Below are 20,495 nucleotides of genomic sequence, written 5' to 3'. Positions count from 1 at the left end.
AGGAAAGGGATAGATAAGAAAACAGAACATATCATAATGCCATGATATGATTTCATGGTACACACACACCTTGAATACTGGGTGCAGATGCGTTCGCCCCATCTCAAAAGAGATATATTAGAATTGAAAAAAGTACAGAGAAGGTCTACAAAAATTATTATGAGTACAAAACAGCTTCCATATGAGGAGAGATTAGAAAGTCTGGGGCTGTTCATCTTAGAAAAGAAACAACTGAGGAGGGATTTGACAGAGGTCTATAAAATCAGGAATGGTGTGGAGAAAGTGTTATTTACCCCTTCACATAACACACAAACTGGGGAGGGTGTCACCCAATGAAATTAATAGGCAGCAAGTTTAAACTAACATAAAGAAAGTACTTCATATGAAACAATCAACCTGTGGAACTTGTTGCCAGGGGATGTTGTGAAGGCCAAAAATATAACTGGGTTAAAAAGAAAGACTGAGATATGTCCATCAGGGGCTATTAGCCAAGCTGGTCAGAGACACAACCCTATGCTCTGGGTGTCTCTAAACCTTTGAGTGCCAGAAGCTGGGACTGGATCACTTGAGAACTATGCTGTTCTGTTTTGTTCATGCCCTCTGAAGCATCTGGCACCAGCCACTGTCAGAAGACAAGATACTAGGCTGTGTGGACCATTGGTCTGACCCAATATGGCCATTCTTGTGTTCTTATGAGATGCAGTATTCTCACAGGGCACGGTCCTGCACTGTGAAGCCACGAGACCCGAACCACAACACTTGCACCATCTCACAGACCCACCCCCCTCCAATGCCCTTGTTTGTACCAACAACTCCTGGGGCTACTTGTTATCACCCTTGGTTCCAGAGAAGTTGTCTCCCTTGATACTTTGGAGAACATGCCCTCAATGCCAAGGTAGAAAGGGTGGGGAGGCTCTGGCTGTTTCTCAGATCACTTATGCCTGGCTCAGACTCTGCCTTCAGATTCCTAGATATTAAGGCCAGAAGGGACCATTGTGATCATCTAATCTGACCTCCTCCAGAGCACAGGCCAGAGAACTTTCCCCTAGTGCATACATTGTAGAGAGCCATCCCATGGTAGATTGCTCCAGTGGTTAATCACCTCTCTGTTCAAAATGTGCACCTTATTTTCAATTTTAAATGGTCAAACTTCACTTTCCAGCCACTGGATTTTTTTCCGCATTGTCTGCCGGATTAAAGAGCAGTCAGACTTGTGCTTGGGTAGGTACTGATGGACCTGGTCAGGTTTCTGCTTAACTTTCTCTTCAAGAAACTAGACAGACTGAGCTCCTTACATATCTCACTGTAAGCCAGCGTTTCCAGCCCCTAAATCATTCTTGTAGCTCTTCTCCACAACTGTTCCCATTTTTCAATATCCTGTTTAAAGTGCGGGCACCAGAACTGGATGCTGTATCCACGAATTGTCTGACCATCACTCTGTAGAGAGATAACATCACCTCCCAACTCCCACTCAATATTCCTACATCTATACAGCCAAGGATCACATTTGCCTTCTGGTACAAAGTGTCGCACAGGGAGCTCCTGTCTGGTTGTTTTCTGCCATGACTGCAAATCCTATTCAGAATACAGTCTCCAGCTTGTATGTGCAGCCAGCATTCTTTGTTCCTAGATATACCTACAGCTAAATGCAAGTTCGTAACACACATTGTTTGAAGTTCTATACACAGATGCCCAGTGTGACCTTGGGCAAGCCACTTCCCGCTGTCTGCTTCAGTTTCCCCCCACTTGTAAAACAGGGACTATGATACTGACCTAAGGGTTGTGCTTGTAAAGCACTCAGCTGGACGATGTTTTTTGTACAGCTAAGTGTAAATGTATACATCTGGGAACAAAGAACATAGGCCATACTTATAGGATGGGGGACTCTTGCAGAGTCACTGCTTCCCAGGATAGAGATTTGGGGGGTGTGGTGGAAAATCAGCTGAGCTTGCATTCCCAGTGAGACACTGTGGCCAAAAGGGCTAATGACATCCTGGGATGTATAAAGAGGGGAATCTCAAGTAGTAGTCTAGTGAGGTTATTTTACTTCTGTATTTGGCACCGCTGCAACTGTTGCTAGAATATTGGGTCCAGTTCTGGTGCCCACAGTTCAAGAAGGATGTTGAAAAATTGGACGGGGTTCACAGAAGAGCCATGAAAATGAGTAAAGAATTAGAAAACCTGCCTTACGGTGATAGACTAAATAGATTGAGCTCTTTGAGTCTAACAAAGAGAAGGTTAAGGAGTGACTTGATTACATTCTATCAGTACCTAGATGGAGAACAAATATTTAATAATGGGCTCTTCAATCTAGCAGAGAAAGGTGTAACACCATCCAATGGCTGGAAGTTGAAGCTAATCACATTCAGACTGGAAATAAGATGTACTTTTTTGACAGAGAGAGTAATTAACCACTGGACTAATTTACCAAGGACTGTGGTAGATTCTCCATCACTGAGAATTTTTAAATCCAGATTGGATGTTTTTCTACAAGATGTACTCTAGGAATTATTCTGGGGCTGTTCTCTGGCCTGTGTTATATACGAAGTCGGACTAGATGATCACAGTGGTCCCTTCGGGCCTTGAAATCTATGAATCTGGAGAGTGGATGTTATTTTAATAACTTATGCTTCATGTCAAGCACCATCTCTGCAACTCCCCCCCCCCCAGCTCCAACTTCTCACCATTGTATTTCAATTTTTAAATGTGCTCTAGAGTGCAAGATGCATATATTAAAAAATGCACATTTCCATTAAGCCCAATGGCCACATTACTGAGCCTTCCCACCCTACCACCCTGGCACTGAGAAGCCCCCAGCAAAACCAGGAGAGACTAGCTAGTGGTCGCCTTCCTGACCTTTCTAAGGTAAAAACAAGCTGTAAAAATCATGTTAAAGCAAAAACCAGCACTTCCAGGCCCTCCTCCTGATGTACCATAAAGCAGCACAGAGGGGCATAACCCCACTGGTTTTCTAGTTACCTTTTTTTCCTTAATGACTGCAGAGACCTAGGCCTGGGCTCAGCAGTAAACAACATTTTCCATAACCACAATTTCCTGACCTAGCAGCTCTGTTTTAAATGAGAGATTCTGGCTTTGGATGGAGCTACAAGGAGTGACAGTTGAGAATGAAGCAACACAAGGAAATTGCACCATGTCCCGTGCTAGTAAGCAAGGTCAGTACCACTGGAAAAGGGTAAGGGGACTGATGTGAGAATGAGCTCAGGGGAGACTGTAGTGGTGCAGGTGACTCACTCCAGCAGGGTTTGGGGCAGAAGCAGCCAGGGAGGCTGTGGAAACCTGCTGCTAATTAGGGCGAGGCTTGTTAGGAGCCAAACAGGAGGCAGCTGCTGGGGCAGCCCAGATCTAAGGAGCTGCAGAGCAGGGGAGAGTCTCTCCCTTATAAGCAGGGAGGAGGATGGGCTCCTAGGGATAGCACCTTTGCTAGAGCAGTGCTGGGAAGGTTCAGGGGAGCGGAGGGTGAGCTCTGGCCTGTTACCTGCTAGGCTGTAGGCCCCTGCCAGAAAGGGCCAAGAAGGTGTAAGGGCCAAGGGGAAGTGGCCCAGGGATGATAGGCAGAAAAGGGGAGAGAAGGAGGGCAGAGAGGTTGCCGCTAGAGAGTCCCTGGGTCAGGACCCAGAGTAGTTGGTGGGCCTGGGTCCCCCCCTTGCACTGCACCTGGCCATAGAGGAGCATAGCCAATACAGACTGCAAATTGCCCCTGAAGTGAGGGGCTAGACTTCAGGTTGTGGTTAGCCCCTGTGGTGGGTGCCAGCCAAAGGACTGCCGTGACCCCTGGAAGGGGGTGAGAAATAAGTAGCGGACACTGCCAAGGGCAGTGTCCTGAAGAGGACGCTGCTGAGTGGGGAGCAACGCGGGTCCCAAACCAGCAGAGCAGACAATGAGTGAGACACCGTGTGCGGAGGGTGCTCCACAGCTGAAAAGAGGTAATCCCTGGAGCAACCAGCGGGAGGTGCCGTTACAGAGACCATAAGACAGAATGATGCCCATACAGGAACACAGGGCTGCAGACCTCCACTCAAAGCATGCACAGCAAGTAGGAGTGCTGGTCAGTATTTCAGTGCCAAGCTCAGCATCTTAAAGGGCACTATTTAAATCCTATAGGGATTCACATGCGAAAAACTACCTCTGCCCTCTCTGATCCCTGCCCTGCGGAGTCCCCCAGTGAGATCCCTGTCCCTTACCCCTCTGTCAGCCTCTGTATTCCTTGATTCAGTGGTGCTGCCCAAAGCACTGTGGGGGGCCACCGGACAGGATGATAAGAAGTGCTATTTGGAGCTGTGCTGGGCACAGACATTGGCAGATTTGATTAATAGATTCCAAGGCCAGATCACTGTGATCATCTAGTCTGACTCTTGTATAACACAGGCCAAGGCTCTTCCCCCACAATAATTCCTAGAGCAGATCTTGTAGAAAAACATCCAATCTTGACTGAAAATTTGTCATTGCTGGAGAATCCACCGTGACCCTTTGTAAATAGTTCCAATGGTTAATTACTCCTCTTTAAAAATTTATGCCTTTGTGACAACATGGGGATTTTCTTAATGTTTTGTATGAATACTGTGTTCTCCTCAGTTTTCTGCATGTGCTGCATGTTTACCTAGGTGGAGGGAAAGGTGGCTTAATATTTGTAGAGACACAGAGGACCAGGTATGATTATCGCCTGGCTGCCTGGACCCAGACAATGGCCAGATGCTTTGTAACCTAGGCAACTGATGGTCGGGGGGGGGGGGGGCACCTCTGTAAGAAGCCAGCCAGTTGCAATGTGTTAGAGAACAAAGAGTTGAGGTGGAGGCCAGGTTTTTGCCCGGGAAAGACAACAACGGCAGAGGAGGAGCAAATGGACGTGACTGAGGATGGGCTGCTGGAAGCGGGATCCTCTCCTGGTTTGTGTCTCTGGGGAGAAAGCCAAGGCTCTGGGCCTGACCAAGATGTACTTAGCACAGAAACCAGAAAGTTACAGCTAACAAAGAACTGTTCTGTCCTGTGTTCCAGGTGATTAAAAACCCTTCTGTTTTACAACACTGGCTGAGAGTCACTGCTGACTGCAGAAGTTGGGGTCCTAGGAAGCACTGAAGCCAAAGAGGCTTACTCTGGGGGAGAAGGTCATGGGAACTACAGCACTTTGATGGTGAAATAGAGAAGTATGATTCCTGGGTTTGTGTCAGTGAATTGTTGTAGAAAGCTGAAATTTGTTTTGTGTTTTTCATGAAAAATATAAGTTATGGTTTTGACTGATGGCACTATCCTGACACAGCATTTGACCTTACACCAGTCCTTAGAATACAGCTGTCTATTATGGGTTCATTTCCCGTTGCTCAGCAACACCCCCTTGATCCTGCTGACATTGATGCAATGTTGCAGCTGCTTGCTTTTCTTTGGTTATAATCAGCCCCCTTAGTCAGGAAATTGTTGGGAAGGATGTGGTGTGATTATATTACCATAATACGGTTTCATCTTCCTTCTATTTAATTAATGCTACTTTCTTTGACAATTCTTCTAAAGTAGCATCTGAATCTGTTCAGAGAACTTTGAAATATCCGCTCTTAAACCAGGAAGAGAACAAGCCTTCCAGAAGGAATACAGGCAAGAGCAACTAATGTGCCCAAGGCAGGACTCAAACTCGCAATACATAGGGGATGTTCAGGGTCAACAGCCAGAGCATGGCCCCTTGAGCCACCCATTCACTCTAGGCTGTCAAACATGCTGGCTTGCAGCACCGGCTCAGTCCTGCTGCACGTGTCAATGTTCGAGTCACGTTGTAGAGCCAACTTTTACAGTGAATAGCGTCTGTTTCGCCAAAGGGCCAGTGGGTACCTCTGAGATCAAACCCCAGTGGGTGATGCGAGTCTGAGGAGGATCAGAGCTATCCTCTGAGTGCCAAGTGTGCACAAAAAAGTAATAAAAACAGTAAAATATTGATGACACATTATTTTGGGGGGAGTATCTGGAGAACCCCTGCCTCAAACTACCTCCAATCTCAGATTCCACCCCTGGGGCACAGCAAACTTCAAACGAAACCATCTAAGCATATGGGTTTCTGAGCACCAAGACTGTCTTTACTGTAGTGTTAACTCACATAAGTGATTTCCTCTTGTTAGCTGAGCTCGAGTGAGAGCAGCCTCACTGCCAAATACCGTGGGAGCTGTACAGAATGGTTGTATTAGCTGCTGCTGCCTTGTGTGTAAACCCTGGTCTGTGCTACAAACGTACGACATTATAACTACTTTGCTCAGGGGGGTGCAAAACACCCCTGACCGACACAGTTATACTGTCTGAACTCCTGATGTGAACAGCACTGTGTCTGTGGGAGGGCTTCTCCTGTCAACACATCTCCCGCCTCTGAGAGGTGGAGTACCTGTGCCAATGGGCAAAGCCCTCCCGTCCTAGGCAGCAACTTCACTAAGCGCTCAGTCTGCAGTGCTGTAAGTGTAATCAAGGCCCAACTTGGACCGTAGTCTTTGGCCCTGGACAGGCCAGCCAAGTCCAGTTACCAGCACCACCATGCTCAAGTGTTTTGCATGGGTGTGAACAGGACTCAAGCTTGGGGCACCACTTGACTTGCAGTGAAAAGAGGAGAAGCAAACAGAGGGAGTTTGCCTAGGGGGAAAGCCCACACACAGTTTTGCCTTTCAGGCTTCTGCAGACAGCAATTACAGCATCTGAAGAGACTCTTGATACCTCACACTACAAGGTAGGAAATATGGATAGTATTAGCTGTTGTGACTTGCATGGGATGTGCCATGTTTGTCTTTGTCCTGGAGCTTAGAAGTGACTTTGTCTGTACAAAGTGCAAGCTGGTCCCCATGCTGGAAGAAAAGGTTAAAGGAGTAGAGACCCAAGTAATGACCCTGCGTGCACATTGCATCAGAGAAAATGTAGACGTCCTGGATAGAAGTCAGGATTTGGTACTGCGGGCATAGCATGCTGAAGAATCGGACAGGGCAGTGTAGAGGGGACTGAAGAACAAGGAAGAAAGTTATCAGCATGTGACTTCCAGAAGGAGGAGGAGAACCAATATACCCCAGCACAGATCAAGGTAAGCGACTGCTTTTAGGCCCATCTGAGGAAGGAGTCAGAAGGAGACCTCGTTGACCCGAAGCCATGGGATACATTGTCCTAGGCATGGGATTTCCATGACCACCACTCCCAAGAGGAGGAGGCGGGTGGTGGTGGTTGGGGACTCCCTCCTAAGGGAGACAGAGTTATCTATCTACCACCCAGACTGGGAATCCCAAAAAGTGTGTGCTGCTTGCCTGGAGCTAGAGTTCAGGCTGTGACAGAGTCTGTCGAGACTCCTCAAGTCCTTGGACCACTGCTCCTTCCTACCTATCCACATAGGCACCAGCAATACTGCCAAGAATGACCTTGAGTAGATCACTGCAGATTACGTACCTCTAGGGTTGCCAGGCATCTGGTTCTTGACTGGAACGCCTGGTCAAAAAGGGACCCTGGCAGCTCCAGACGGTACCGCTGATCAGGCTCTAAAAGTCCGGTCAGCGGTGCAGCGGGCCTAAGGCAGGCTCCCTGCCTGCCCTGGCTCCATGTGGATTCTGGAAGTGGCCAGCGTGTCCCTGCAGCCACTAGGTGCGGGGGCAATCAGGGAAGCTTTACACACTGCCCCTGCACTGAGCGTGGTCCCCACAGCTCTCATAGGCTGGGATCTATGGCCAATGGGAGCTGTGGGGTGGGGGCACCTACAGGCACAGGTGCGGGCACCGCCAGAGCCACCTGGCCACCCCTGTGCCTAGAAGCTGGACATGCTGGCTGCTTCTGGGACCCACGCAGAGCCAGGGCAGGCAGGGAGCCTGCCTTAGCCCCGCTGCACTGTGGACTGGGAGCCACCTGAGGTAAGCACCGCCTGGCCAGAGCCTGCACCCTGAACCTCCTCCCAACCCCCTGCCCCAGGTCGGAACCCCTTCTGCATCCAAACTCCCTCCCAGTGCCCATACCACACACCCCCTCCTGAACCCCAGCCCTGAGCCCCCTTCTGCACCCAAACTCCCTCCTGAAGCCCTTACCCCAACACCCTGTCCCAGCCCCTGAGCTCCATCCTGCACCCCAAACCCTTTATCCCCCAGCTGCACCCCAGAGCCGACACCCCCTCCTGCACCCAACCCCCCTGCCCCAGCCCGGAGCCTGCTCCTGCAGTCTAAATCCCTCAGCTCCAGCCCAGACCCCCTTCCTGCACCCCAAACCCCTCATTCCTGGCTCCACCCCAGAGCCCCCAGCCACGCCCCATCCTGCACCCAAACATCCTCCCAAAGCCCGCACCCCCTTCCCACACCTGAACTGCCTGCCCCAACCCTAAGCCCCCTCCTGCACCCCAGAGCCCCCAGCCGCAGCCCAAACCCCACATCCCTGACTCCACTCCAGAGCCCATGTCCCCAGCTGGAGCCCTCATCCCCTCCCACACCCCAGCCCAGTGAAAGTGAGTGAGGGTGGGGGAGAGTGAGCCATGGGGGGAGGGGAAGGGTGACCAGAGAGCAAGTGTGAAAAATCAATACCGGGGTGGGGGGTAATAGGCACCCATAGAAGACAAAGCCTCAAATATTGGGACTGTCCTTATAAAATCGGGATATCTGGTCACCCTAGGGAGGGGGAATGAAGTGAGTGGGGGCAGGGCCTCAGAGAAGGGGTGGGGCCTCAGGAAGGGGTAGGGCAAGGGTGTTTGGTTTTGTGCAATTCGAAAGTTGGCAACCCTACATGGCTCTGGGAAGAAGGATAAAAGAGCTTGGGGTGAAAGTGGTGTTCTCGTCCATCCTCCCTTTTGAAGGAAAAGGCCAGGGTAGGGAGTGTCAAAGTGGGGAAGTAAATACATGGCTATGCAGGTGGCCTCAATGAGAGGACTAGAGAGCCCCCTGCTCAAATCGGCAGGTGCCACAACACGGGGGGGGGGGGGGGGGTTGCCAACGCTTTGGAGGATAGAGCTAAGATTCAGAGGGATCTTGATAATTGGAGAACTGGGCTATAGACAACAAAAGTGAAATTCAGCAAAGATAAATGTAAGGTGTCAAGTATCAGAGGGGTAGCCGTGTTAGTCCGGAACTGTAAAAGTGGCAAAGAGTCCTGTGGCACCTTATAGACTAACAGACTTATTGGAGCATAAGCTTTTGTGGGTGAATATCTACTTAGGGAAGAAAAACGAAATCCCCAAATACAGAATGGGGGGAAAACTGGCTTGGCAGCAGCACTGCTGAGAAGGATCTGGGAGTTGTGGTGGCTCACAACTTCAACCTGAGTCCACAAATACAATTTTGGGTTCCATTAACAGAGGCATAGCATGCAAATCACGGGAGGTGGTGGTTCTGTTCTGCTCAGCGCTGATTGGCCTCAGCTGGAGCACTGTGTCCAGTTTTGGTCACTAATGTATAAAAAGGATGAAGAGGAACTAGAAAGAATCCAGCGGAGAGCGCCAAAGATGATCAAAGGGGTGGAATGCAGCCATATGAGCAAAGGCTGACGGCTAGTTTGGAAAAGAGGAGATTAAAGGGGAATATGATAGCGGTCTTCAAATACTTGAAAGGCTGTCATAAAAAGATGGAGAAAAGTTGTTCTCCCTTGCCACAGAGGGCAGGACAAGAGACAGTGGGTTCAAACTACAGCTCAGCAGATTTAGACTGAATCTCAGGAAAAACTTCCTACCTGTGAGAACAGTTGGACAATGGAACAGACACCTGGGGAGGTTGTGGAATCTCCTTCGCTGGAGGTTTACAAAAGGAGGCTTACATCTGTGATTCTGTGTTGGATGGTCTAGACGCAACAGATCCTGAATCTTTGCAGGAGGTTAGACTAGAATTCAACATTTCTCAAATGCAGCTACCATGGCTGCATCGGTCACCAGGGGCTTTTCTTGGGGCTACAGCCTCCTGGGCTGTGATTGGGCAGGGGGGGAGCAGTGGCTTCTCTCCTAGGGGCACCAGTGGTGATGGGCCCTGCCCCCCTCCAGCAAGGTGCAGGAGCTGATGAATTCCCCACTTTCCCGGGGCAGGGTAGGGGAGGCTTTGGCCACAGGGCTTTGGGCTCCATCCACGCAGTAGCCGGCTCTGGTCCCAGGCTCACCACCCACACCATTGTCCCTGGGCCCCACGGCTTCCCTGCCTACCTCCCCATCCAGGGCTTAATTTGTCCCAGGGCTTGCCGGGGCTGAGTAAATCTGCTGTGAAAAGTGATATTAACAAACATACAAATATCACTTTTCACAGCAGCAGACTTACCATCTAGCAAGTTTAAAAAAAGCAAAAGAAGCAACACCAACAAAAAGACAAGAACATGCAAAGCACCTTATTTGTGTTTCTATTCTGTTTAGGTCCAGTAAAGAATAGAGACTACTGTACATTATTTTCATTACTGAGTCTGAAAAAAATCCTATATAAATAAATGACAATGGTTTGGACATGTATATGCACATATTTATTTGTTTTCCTGAAAGTTAATTAAGTATTTTAGGAAAAATTGTCAGCGCAGCCACTAGCAAGAGTTGGTGGCCACACTCTGAGGTCACTAAAAATTTGTTGTGTGAACCCTTGGACTAGATGACCCTTGCAATCCATTTTAACCCTATAATTCTAAGGTTCTACATCTGTGGTGAAGAAAAGCTCTTAGAAAACTTGTCTGTTAAATAGTAAGTTACAGCCTTTACTACAGTGGTGCAAATACCTCCCTGTAATGACTCTGGTCTAATCTTCCTTCAAATTACTGCTTCCCTGTATCCAACTTTAATTGTATCCATTAGTCTGGGCAGAGTTGGACCCAGGGCAGGCTGCTAATCCTTATTCCACAGCAACTTTCTCAGTGACTCCGTGGGGCCAGGACATTCGGTTCAGGCCTCACAATGGAAAAACTGAATGGGGAAGCAGCAGGCAGGCGCAAGCAGGTTGTAGAAGAGGAAGTCAAGGTCTGAAGGGTGGGGAGGTGAGAGATGGCTGGAGACAGCAGCAGGCAAAGTGCAGCAATCAGCCGAGCCCTGGCAAACCCCGCCAGCTGTTTGTGCTCCAAGGCAGGAGAGGGGAGGGAAGCGGGACTTTGTCCACCGTTGCACCCCCTCCCCGGCTCCAGCCTGTGGGCTGCAGAACCTCCCCAGCCCCCTCACCTCCTCCAGGCTGCAGACGGTGCCTCGGCACTTGCCCATGTGGCTGGTGAAGGAGGAGGTGGTTGGGGAGCTCAGATCCTCCAGAGTCTGGGAGATGAAGTCTTGGACGGAGATGAGCTCCGGCATCCTGAAGGGCATATGCAGGGTGCTGCGGGTGGGTGATAAGGACTGGCCAGCAGGAGCGGAACGTCCGGCTCCAGGAAGGGGAACTGCTGAGAACACCGCAAGCCTGGGAGGAAGTGGCCAAAGCAGCTGCTTCATGCAGGGAGAGCAACAAACACACAAGAGCAGATATCCTGGCCCAGCCCCACTTAGGAGCTATCCTCCTGCCCAGCCTAGCCTCACCCCAAAGCTGCCACCCTGCGCGTGCGCACACATTCTCTCTCTCACATATATATCCTGGAGCTGCTTCCCAGCCCATCCCAGACACACGCCGTCCTCCCCAGAACTGCCCCCCATCCCATCAGACACACACACACAACCCAGAGCTTTCCCTTCCCAAAACCCCCATCCACCCACCCCCACCCCCTCCACACACACCCAGGAGCTGCCCACACCAGCCACCCATCTCAGACACACACACGCAACCCCAGGCTGCCCCCACATCCCATCCCTTCCCAGACACATCCCACACACACACAGCTACCCCTGATACCTCCCATCACACTCCGGAGCTGCCCCATTCCAGCAGCTTTCTGGGAGCTGTGCAGAGCCGTGTAGGGAGCCTGCCTGCGCCACCAACCAGACTTTTAATGGCCCAGTCAGCGGTGCTTACTGGAGCTGCCAGGGTCCCTTTTTGACCAGGCATTCCAGTCGAAAACCAGACACCTGGCAACCCTAACCCTGCCCAGACCTGCCCTTCATCCCAGAACCCCCCACCCCCCCATCCCAGACACACTCATCCCCACACACTGTGGCATTGCCCCCTCCAACCCAGACACCCTGTGATGGGGTGGACTAGGCCCTGAAGCCCCCTTCTGGAGGCCTGGTGGCTCTGCCACACCCTGCCCCAGAAAAGGGAAGTAGAGAGGTCCTCTGTGCTGCCTAGACCAGCTGTGCAGGAAGCAGCCAATCAGGGCCCAGCAGGCTAGTATAAGTAGAGCTGCGGTGCCAGAGGTGGAGGAGTGTGGATGGCTCTGGGCTGGCTCCTAGGACTCCACCCAGACAGAGCCCGGAGGTAAGGGTGAAGACTGGGCTGGAGCCATGGGGGTGGCCCAGGGGATTGTAGCAGCAATGCAGTGTATTTAAAGGGACATGGTGGATGGCTGCTATGTATAGGGTCCCTGGGCTGGGACTGGAGTAGAGGGCAGGCCTGGGTCCCTGCCACCAGCCAGTGGGAAAGTGGCCTGGACTTTGTTACACCCTAGAAGGGGAACTGATCTCTTTTAGGGGTCCAGCTGAAGAGCTGGGACTAGAAAGGCCCAGAGAGGTGAAGAGTCTCCAAGGAGAGAGCCCTGGGGGACATGGCCCCACACCAGGGCTGGGACTGCTTAAAGAGCAGAGACAACTTGAGAGAGCCCAGAAGGGGCTGAGAGACAGTTTGGATCAGGGTACTGTGATAGGCCCTGCTGGACTGATTGAAAAGTGAGCTCCAGGACAGGGCTGCAGATAGAAGGACCTTAGAGAGTGCTGAAATAGGCCCCCTGTGGGACTTATACCCCGGAAGGGGTTTGGTTTGCTTTTATCACACAGACAGAGTGTGTGAACCTTGGCTGGAGGGCTGAAGACACACCACAAACAGGTAGAGAGAGAGTGCAGACACGTGCACTTAGCCAGGGGGTGCTCGTGAGAGGTGAGTGTGACTCTGTTACATCCCTGCACCGCCATGGGTGGTGAATGAACCCCCCTTTGGGGAGGCTAGTCTGCTGGCCCTCCCTCCCACCCTGTGACTAGAGGAGCCCCAAGGCCACCAGCATGGAGCTGAGCCCATGCTGGGCTGGCTTCAGGGTAGAGTACTTAGTCTTGCCATGCGCGTAGGGGACTGGACTAGATGACCTCTCAAGATCCCTTCTAGCTCTATGATTTTAGAGCGGGGAGGAGGGCAGGGCCGGGCCTCCTGGGGGAACATGAGCGGTGGGGCCACGGCCTGTGTCAAGGGAGGCTTAGCCTGCCCTGGCCTTCAGTAACTGCTGCCCATGCCCACCTCCACAGACCTGCCCCACCATTGCAGACACCATCCTCCAAACTGCCCCACCATTGCAGACGTATACCCAGACACCACCCATGCCCCTTGGCACTGCCCCCTGACTCCAGACACCCACACACTACCCTTCCCAGAGCTGCTCCCCTGTATAACAAACTGCCGGACATTCTCCACTCTACAGCTCCAGGGAGATTGGCTACGCCAGTCAGGGATGGGCTGCTGAAACCCACCAAATCAATCTGGCACACACCAGTTTCTCTCTCTGACACCGACAAGAAAGCAGACAGAAGATAACAGGTTTCCACAAGGGAGCTGAATATTTTTACCAGCATCCTACTCCTCACACTGATATTCAATAAGAAAACATCAAAGAGTGCTATCAAGAAAGTGCAAAGGCAGTTCTAATAACAAAATCTAAAAGGGAAGAATGGATTAGCAAAGCTACTTGGGCATCAATGGAAAGGAGAAGTGTAAAGCAGTGATACTCAGACCTCAGTGGTTCAGGAGCCAAATTAGCGATCAGCATTACCCAAAAGAGCCACAGTAGTGTCAAAATGCCCATTGTGATCCTGGGAGACCCTGCCTAACCCCTTAATGCCGCGGCTTATGAAGCCAGACACGGGCTACCTTGACAGCAGCAAGGAGCGGTTCAACAAGCTGAGCAAGTGCAGAAGAACTGTTGAGTGTGCTTTTGGCCGCTTAAAAGCCTGCTGGCGCTGCCTTTTTGAGAGGCTGGACCTTGCTGATGACAATATTCCTATGCTTATAGCAGCGTGCTGTACGCTCCATAATATTTATGAAAGGAAGGGTGAAAGCTTCACTTAGGGCTGGAATGCTGAAGCTCAGCGCCTGGAGGCTGAATTTGAACAGCCAGAGACCAGGGCTATTAGAGGGGTGCAGCGTGGGGCCATAAGGATCAGGGATGCCTTGAGGCAGCAGTCTGAAGCTGAAATCCATTAATATGTGTTGCTATGCTCCGGAGTGCAGTGCTTGTAATGCTCAGAGACGATGCACTATAAAGGTTTAAGAAAATTGCCTGTTGCTCTGCAGGGCTCTGTTTACTTTCAATTCCTGGAATAACGATGGCTTTCAAACCAAAACGATTCTTTTATTAAAAAACAACAACTGGAGGAGAGAGACAAACAAAAAAACACATCAGCCCTGTGGAAGATGGGGGAAGGGAGGGTCCCAGGAGGAGGCGGGGTCCCGGGATGGTTAAAGATTTGTGTATGTCCAGGGATCATATCCAACCTTGTCCTTTGGAGTGCAGTGCAGCGGGTTCTGTACTTCAGCAGGGCTACACTGCAGAGGGACGGGTGTTGCATGCAGTGGGTACTGGGAGTCCGCAGGGCTGGACTGTGACGGGGAGGAGTGGAATGCCGCGGGTACAGACTGGAGCCAGGAGGTTGATGAGAGTGTGTTGGTGGAGTCTAGGGGGCGAACGGGAATGAATTTTGCGACAGCGGCTGCAGGGGAGGGCGGGCACGTTGCTGCTCGGTTTGCAATGCTAGTAGCACTGGAGCGTGTCCGCTTGGCGCGTCATAACTTTCAAGAGCCGCTCTGTGGCTTTGTTCCGGCGCGCTGCATTCTCCTTTTGGTCCCTCTTCTCGCTGTCCTGCCACTCCTTCAGTTCTTGCTTTTCGGCCATGAAGTGCATCATGACATCACACAGAAAGTCCTCTTTAGTTCTTCATGACTGCTTTCTAATTCTGTTCAGCCAGTGCTAACAAAGAGGGAGGCTGGGCTCCCAAGCTCATCTCTGTGAAGCCAAAATGCACATTTTACAGAAGCAGTATTGTTTGCAACACAGAGACACTGATTCAGTGATTTAAAACACAGCCACTATTCACATACCTGTCACTAACTGGCTGACCCCAGGCAAGCGCACATGAGCCACAAGACCTCCAAAATGGTGAGTAACTGCAGGGGCAGGGGAATCAGTGTTTCAGGACTGTACTGGGCACTTGGCTCTTGGGGAGAGCCAGCACTATAGGGGGGGCCTGATAATCATTATCGTCCCCACATTTTCCACAGGCTGTGTCCATTATGGAAAGTATCTCACGGCTGAAAGTGAGCAGGGAATCAAGGGAAGGTCTTCTCCAAGACTGTGGCTTCCTCCCTGGCCCTTATGCAGCTCATCTGTGTGCAACAATGGTTTCCCCTACCCCACTTCAGTGATGGCAGAGTGGTGTGGGAAAGTTACCTTTAATGGGGCAAGAAACAACGCAGCTCGCTAAAGAACCTGCAGCAGCAGATTGCCCAGTATCTCCATGAGAGTTTTGTGGAGATCTGAGGCAGATTTCCGTGAAGTGAGGGAATCGATCAACACCCTGTTCCGCCGCTCAGACTAGGCATGTGGTGGTATGCGCATCATACAGACGCAAGCCTGTTTCTACTCTCTTCAGCGATTTCCAAAATCAAAGCCACTTACCAGGGGCCTCCTCTCCTGTTTGCGCTTCGCCAAGCTCCAACAGCTGTGACTGGCTAGCCTCCTCTGGGGTAAAGAAGAGCTCCTGGGTGCATGCATCTCTGACCTCCAAGTCATCCTGTGCCTCTGGGTCACCCTCACCCTCCACATCCTCATCCGAGATTTCCTCCTCTTGGCTCAGTCCACTCTCGACTGGCATGTGAGCCACCAAAGTATCCACAGTGGCCTTCACAGTGGAGGTGGCCAATGGCCAGGCTGTCAGTGGTACCAGACACCGAGTATCGCGTCCAGCTCTTTGTAGAACCGTCAGCTCATGGGCACAGCACCAGAGTGGTGGTTTGCCTCCCGTGTCTTGTGGTAGGCGTTCTGCAGCTCCTTCACTTTGACCCTGCACTGCAGAGGGGCCATGACCAGGACACATTCTGTCATGCATCATGAAATCTGTCCATAGGTATCATAATTCCTAAGGCTGGAACGCAGCCGGGACTGCACAGCCTCCTCTCCCCAAATGCTGATGAGGTCCAGCAGCTCGGCATTACTCCAAATGGGGGATCCCCTGATGCGTGGAGCAGGCATGGTCACTTGGAAAGATGCGCTGAGACCACTGCACGCATCTCTGAGCAAACAGGAAGGGGACTTCCAAAATTCCCAAGGAATTTAAGGGGTGCGGCTCACGGTTGGTCACCAGAGGGCAGGACAGTAGAGTTCAAACTGATGACCAGAGAGGTGAGCACAGGCATTGTGGGACACCTCCCGGAGGCCAGTCACAGCGCTGTAGTCGACCAGGGTGCCTACACTGGCACCGTGGCACTCTAGCCCCGTCTCAGAAAGCTGTACGCCTCTCGTCGGGGTGTGTGGGTTTTGTTGTTGTTGTTTTTTAAACAGCGCTGCAACTGTGCAGTTTCTGCGCACTACGTGGCTTGTCAGTGTGTACACCGCGGGAGAAAAGAAAAGGGCATATATTGATCGAAAATGTGAAGAGCCTGAAGCTGCTAGTCAGAGAAGTGACCTTGCAGCCTTGTGGAAGACATTCAAACTACAAGAAGAGGAAACTTTAGCAGTACTGGAGGCCCTATTAAAAGGCAAATGGCAAGCCCCTCAGGTAGACTTGGCAGAAGTCAATTTTTATGTTTTAAGTAATTTCAACAGCTAATATTGATGTTTGTTTTTAAGCATTTTTAAAGATTTTTTATCAATTTACATTTTTGTAGTTGTGGGCACTGCTTTTATAAGCTGTTATGACAATTTATGTTAACACTGTAGCCAGTGGCATTGGAACAATTTGTAGAGCGGGGGTGCTGAGCCATTGAACCAAACTGTAAACGTTGTATATAATGGAAACCACTTCAAGCCAAGGGGTGTGGCAGCACCCCCAGCACCTGTTTCTTCTGCACACTGGTTATATTGGATTTGTGGTTGCTAACTTGGACAGATTAAGGTAAGATGAAGGGACATTTCCATTGGCTAACAGCAGCCGCTCAGGAGCAGCACTGACCGCAACCAGGTGGCCTGCGGCCCCCAGCCCAGGATAACTGTGTCCGCCCTGAGCTGTGTCAGGGTGACTAGTTCTTTCTTTAAAGGGAAGGGGGAGGAACTTGTGGGACTGCTGCAGCCAATGGGTAGGTGGCATCAGGGGCAGGGCGCTCGGGTCTGTGCGTCTTGGGACGCGGGGGAGGCACAAGGCGGAATCTCAGCACAAGTGGGCAGTGCCATGGATCTAACAGCCCCGCCGCAGCCCTGGGCCTTCCTCTCAGCACTGCTGCTCCCAGGGGCGGCGGGTGAATAGCGGGCCAGGGAGGCGGCTCCGTGGGTCCCCACCAGCTCCTTTCAACAATATGGTGTAAGGGCCAATCAGGCAGAGCCGGTTCCCAGCAGGGTAATTCCCCGCCCCGATGCCACTGAGCCACAGGTGGGGACGGGTCTGACTGAAGTGCTCTGGTCTTTCATTCTCCATTGCAGTTCTCTGCGATTCACCCTGGATCATCCTGGGGCTCTCTTCTCTTCTCCCTTGCCCTCCCACCTTGAGTTACTGCCTGCTGTGCCCATCACTTAATTAATTCACTAACTAATAAATTAGGTCAAGCCATTAAAAAAGGAGGAGGAATTAGCCTTTAACCATCCAGCAAAAGGCATTATTAGTAATATGCACTCCATTGCACAAATTTTAAAATTAATGATATATTTGTAAATACTGTAATTCATGAAATAATAATGTTTCTCAGGCAACTAAGTGCAGCATATATACTAGACCATTTGTTATGTGTCTAATGCAGGAAATCAAAAATATTGTGCGACTTGGTGGGCCTAACTAGTCATTTAAAAAAAAATTAAGAAGGTGGCATGGCTCAGAAACACAGTGCGTGCACTGGGTTACCACAGCTTCTTGGTGGGGACAACGCTATGCCAGGGAACCCTGAATGAGTTTTGACTGAACCTTACCTCTCTCAGACTTGTACTCCTGCCCTATGGCCAAATGTGCAATGAAGAAAAATGTGACAGACGCTGCAACAAACAACACCAAATAAAAATCACCCATACCTCCCTTGTCCATTAACACCACCTAGCCCTGGTCTACACTAGGACTTTAGGTCGAATTTAGCAGCGTTAAATCGATGTAAACCTGCACCCGTCCACACAATGAAGCCCTTTATTTCGACTTAAAGGGCTCTTAAAATCGATTTCCTTACTCCACCCCTGACAAGTGGATTAGCGCTTAAATCGACGTTGCCGGCTCGAATTTGGGGTACTGTGGACACAATTCGATGGTATTGGCCTCCGAGAGCTATCCCAGAGTGCTCCATTATGACCGCTCTGGACAGCACTCTCAACTCAGATGCAGTGGCCAGGTAGACAGGAAAAGAACCGCGAACTTTTGAATCTCATTTCCTGTTTGGCCAGCGTGGCAAGCTGCAGGTGACCATGCAGAGCTCATCAGCACAGGTGACCATGATGGAGTCCCAGAATCGCAAAAGAGCTCCAGCATGGACCGAACGGGAGGTACGGGATCTGATCGCTGTTTGGGGAGAGGAATCCGTGCTATCAGAACTCCGTTCCAGTTTTCGAAATGCCAAAACCTTTGTCAAAATCTCCCAGGGCATGAAGGACAGAGGCCATAACAGGGACCCGAAGCAGTGCCGCGTGAAACTGAAGGAGCTGAGGTAAGCCTACCAGAAAACCAGAGAGGCGAACAGCCGCTCTGGGTCAGAGCCCCAAACATGCCGCTTCTATGATGAGCTGCATGCCATTTTAGGGGGTTCAGCCACCACTACCCCAGGCGTGTTGTTTGACTCCTTCAATGGAGATGGAGGCAATACGGAAGCAGGTTTTGGGGACGAAGAAGATGATGATGATGATGAGGTTGTAGATAGCTCACAGCAAGCAAGCGGAGAAACCGGTTTTCCCGACAGCCAGGAACTGTTTCTCACCCTAGACCTGGAGCCAGTACACCCCGAACCCACCCAAGGCTGCCTCCTGGACCCAGCAGGCGGAGAAGGGACCTCTGGTGAGTGTACCTTTTAAAATACTATACATGGTTTAAAAGCAAGCATGTGAAAGGATTACTTTGCCCTGGCATTTGCGGTTCTCCTAGATGTAGTCCTAAAGCCTTTGCAAAAGGTTTCTGGGGAGGGCAGCCTTATTGCGTCCTTCATGGTAGGACACTTTACCACTCCAGGCCAGTAACACGTACTCGGGAATCATTGTAGAACAAAGCATTGCAGTGTATGTTTGCTGGCATTCAAACAACATCCGTTCTTTATCTCTCTGTGTTATCCTCAGGAGAGTGAGATATAATTCATGGTCGCCTGGTTGAAATAGAGTGCTTTTCTTCAGGGGACACTCAGAGGAGCCCATTCCTGCTGGGCTGTTTGCCTGTGGCTAAACAGAAATGTTCCCCGCTGTTAGCCACAGGGAGGGGGGAAGGTTGAGGGGGTAGTCACGCGGTGGGAGGAGGCAAAATGCGACCTTGTAACGAAAGCACATGTGCTATGTATGTAATGTTAACAGCAAGGTTTACCCTGAAAGAGTGTAGCCACTGTTTTATAAAATGTGTCTTTTTAAATACCGCTGTCCCTTTTTTTTTCTCCACTAGCTGCATGTGTTTCAATGATCACAGGATCTTCTCCTTCACAGAGGCTAGTGAAGCTTAGAAAGAAAAAAAAACGCACTCGCGATGAAATGTTCTCCGAGCTCATGCTGTCCTCCCACACTGACAGAGCACAGACGAATGCGTGGAGGCAAATAATGTCAGAGTGCAGGAAAGCACAAAATGACCGGGAGGAGAGGTGGCGGGCTGAAGAGAGTAAGTGGCGGGCTGCAGAGAGTAAGTGGCGGGCTGAAGACAGGGCTGAAGCTCAAATGTGGCGGCAGCGTGATGAGAGGAGGCAGGATTCAATGCTGAGGCTGCTGCAGGACCAAACCAGTATGCTCCAGTGTATGGTTGAGCTGCAGCAAAGGCAGCTGGAGCACAGACTGCCACTGCAGCCCCTCTGTAACCAACCGCCCTCCTCCCCAAGTTCCATAGCCTCCACACCCAGACGCCCAAGAACGCGGTGGGGGGGCCTCCGGCCAACCAGCCACTCCACCACAGAGGATTGCCCAAAAAAAAGAAGGCTGTCATTCAATAAATTTTAAAGTTGTAAACTTTTAAAGTGCTGTGCTTAAAGTGCTGTGTGGCATTTTCCTTCCCTCCTCCACCACCCCTCCTGGGCTACCTTGGTAGTCATCCCCCTATTTGTGTGATGAATGAATAAAGAATGCATGAATGTGAAGCAACAATGACTTTATTGCCTCTGCAAGCGGTGATTGAAGGGAGG

At 50.8% G+C, this 20,495-nt stretch overlaps 1 protein-coding gene and 1 long non-coding RNA gene across 3 annotated transcripts in view; one reads left to right on the top strand and one right to left on the bottom strand.

Moving 5' to 3' along the window:
- LOC125622208 (arf-GAP with SH3 domain, ANK repeat and PH domain-containing protein 2-like) overlaps window positions 1-11,273 on the bottom strand; it is a 122,150-nt gene extending 110,877 nt beyond the window's left edge. For both annotated transcript variants that reach the window (XR_012664741.1, XM_048819996.2), the window contains exon 1: window positions 11,111-11,273. Coding sequence is in view for 1 of the 2 variants with exons in the window: in XM_048819996.2 (XP_048675953.1) it covers window positions 11,111-11,248 (138 nt within the window). In the remaining variant the exon portion in view is untranslated. The remainder of the gene's footprint in view (window positions 1-11,110) is intronic.
- A 7,049-nt stretch (window positions 11,274-18,322) lies between these two features.
- LOC142068736 (uncharacterized) lies at window positions 18,323-20,330 on the top strand. Its single transcript, XR_012664642.1, has 2 exons — window positions 18,323-19,183; window positions 19,772-20,330. It is a non-coding gene; the product is annotated as an uncharacterized LOC142068736 (long non-coding RNA).
- Window positions 20,331-20,495: the final 165 nt, after the last annotated feature.

Source organism: Caretta caretta, chromosome 13, assembly GCF_965140235.1.
Source record: "Caretta caretta isolate rCarCar2 chromosome 13, rCarCar1.hap1, whole genome shotgun sequence".
Taxonomy (NCBI): Eukaryota; Metazoa; Chordata; order Testudines; family Cheloniidae; genus Caretta; species Caretta caretta.
This window is presented reverse-complemented; position numbering and strand designations above follow the sequence as displayed.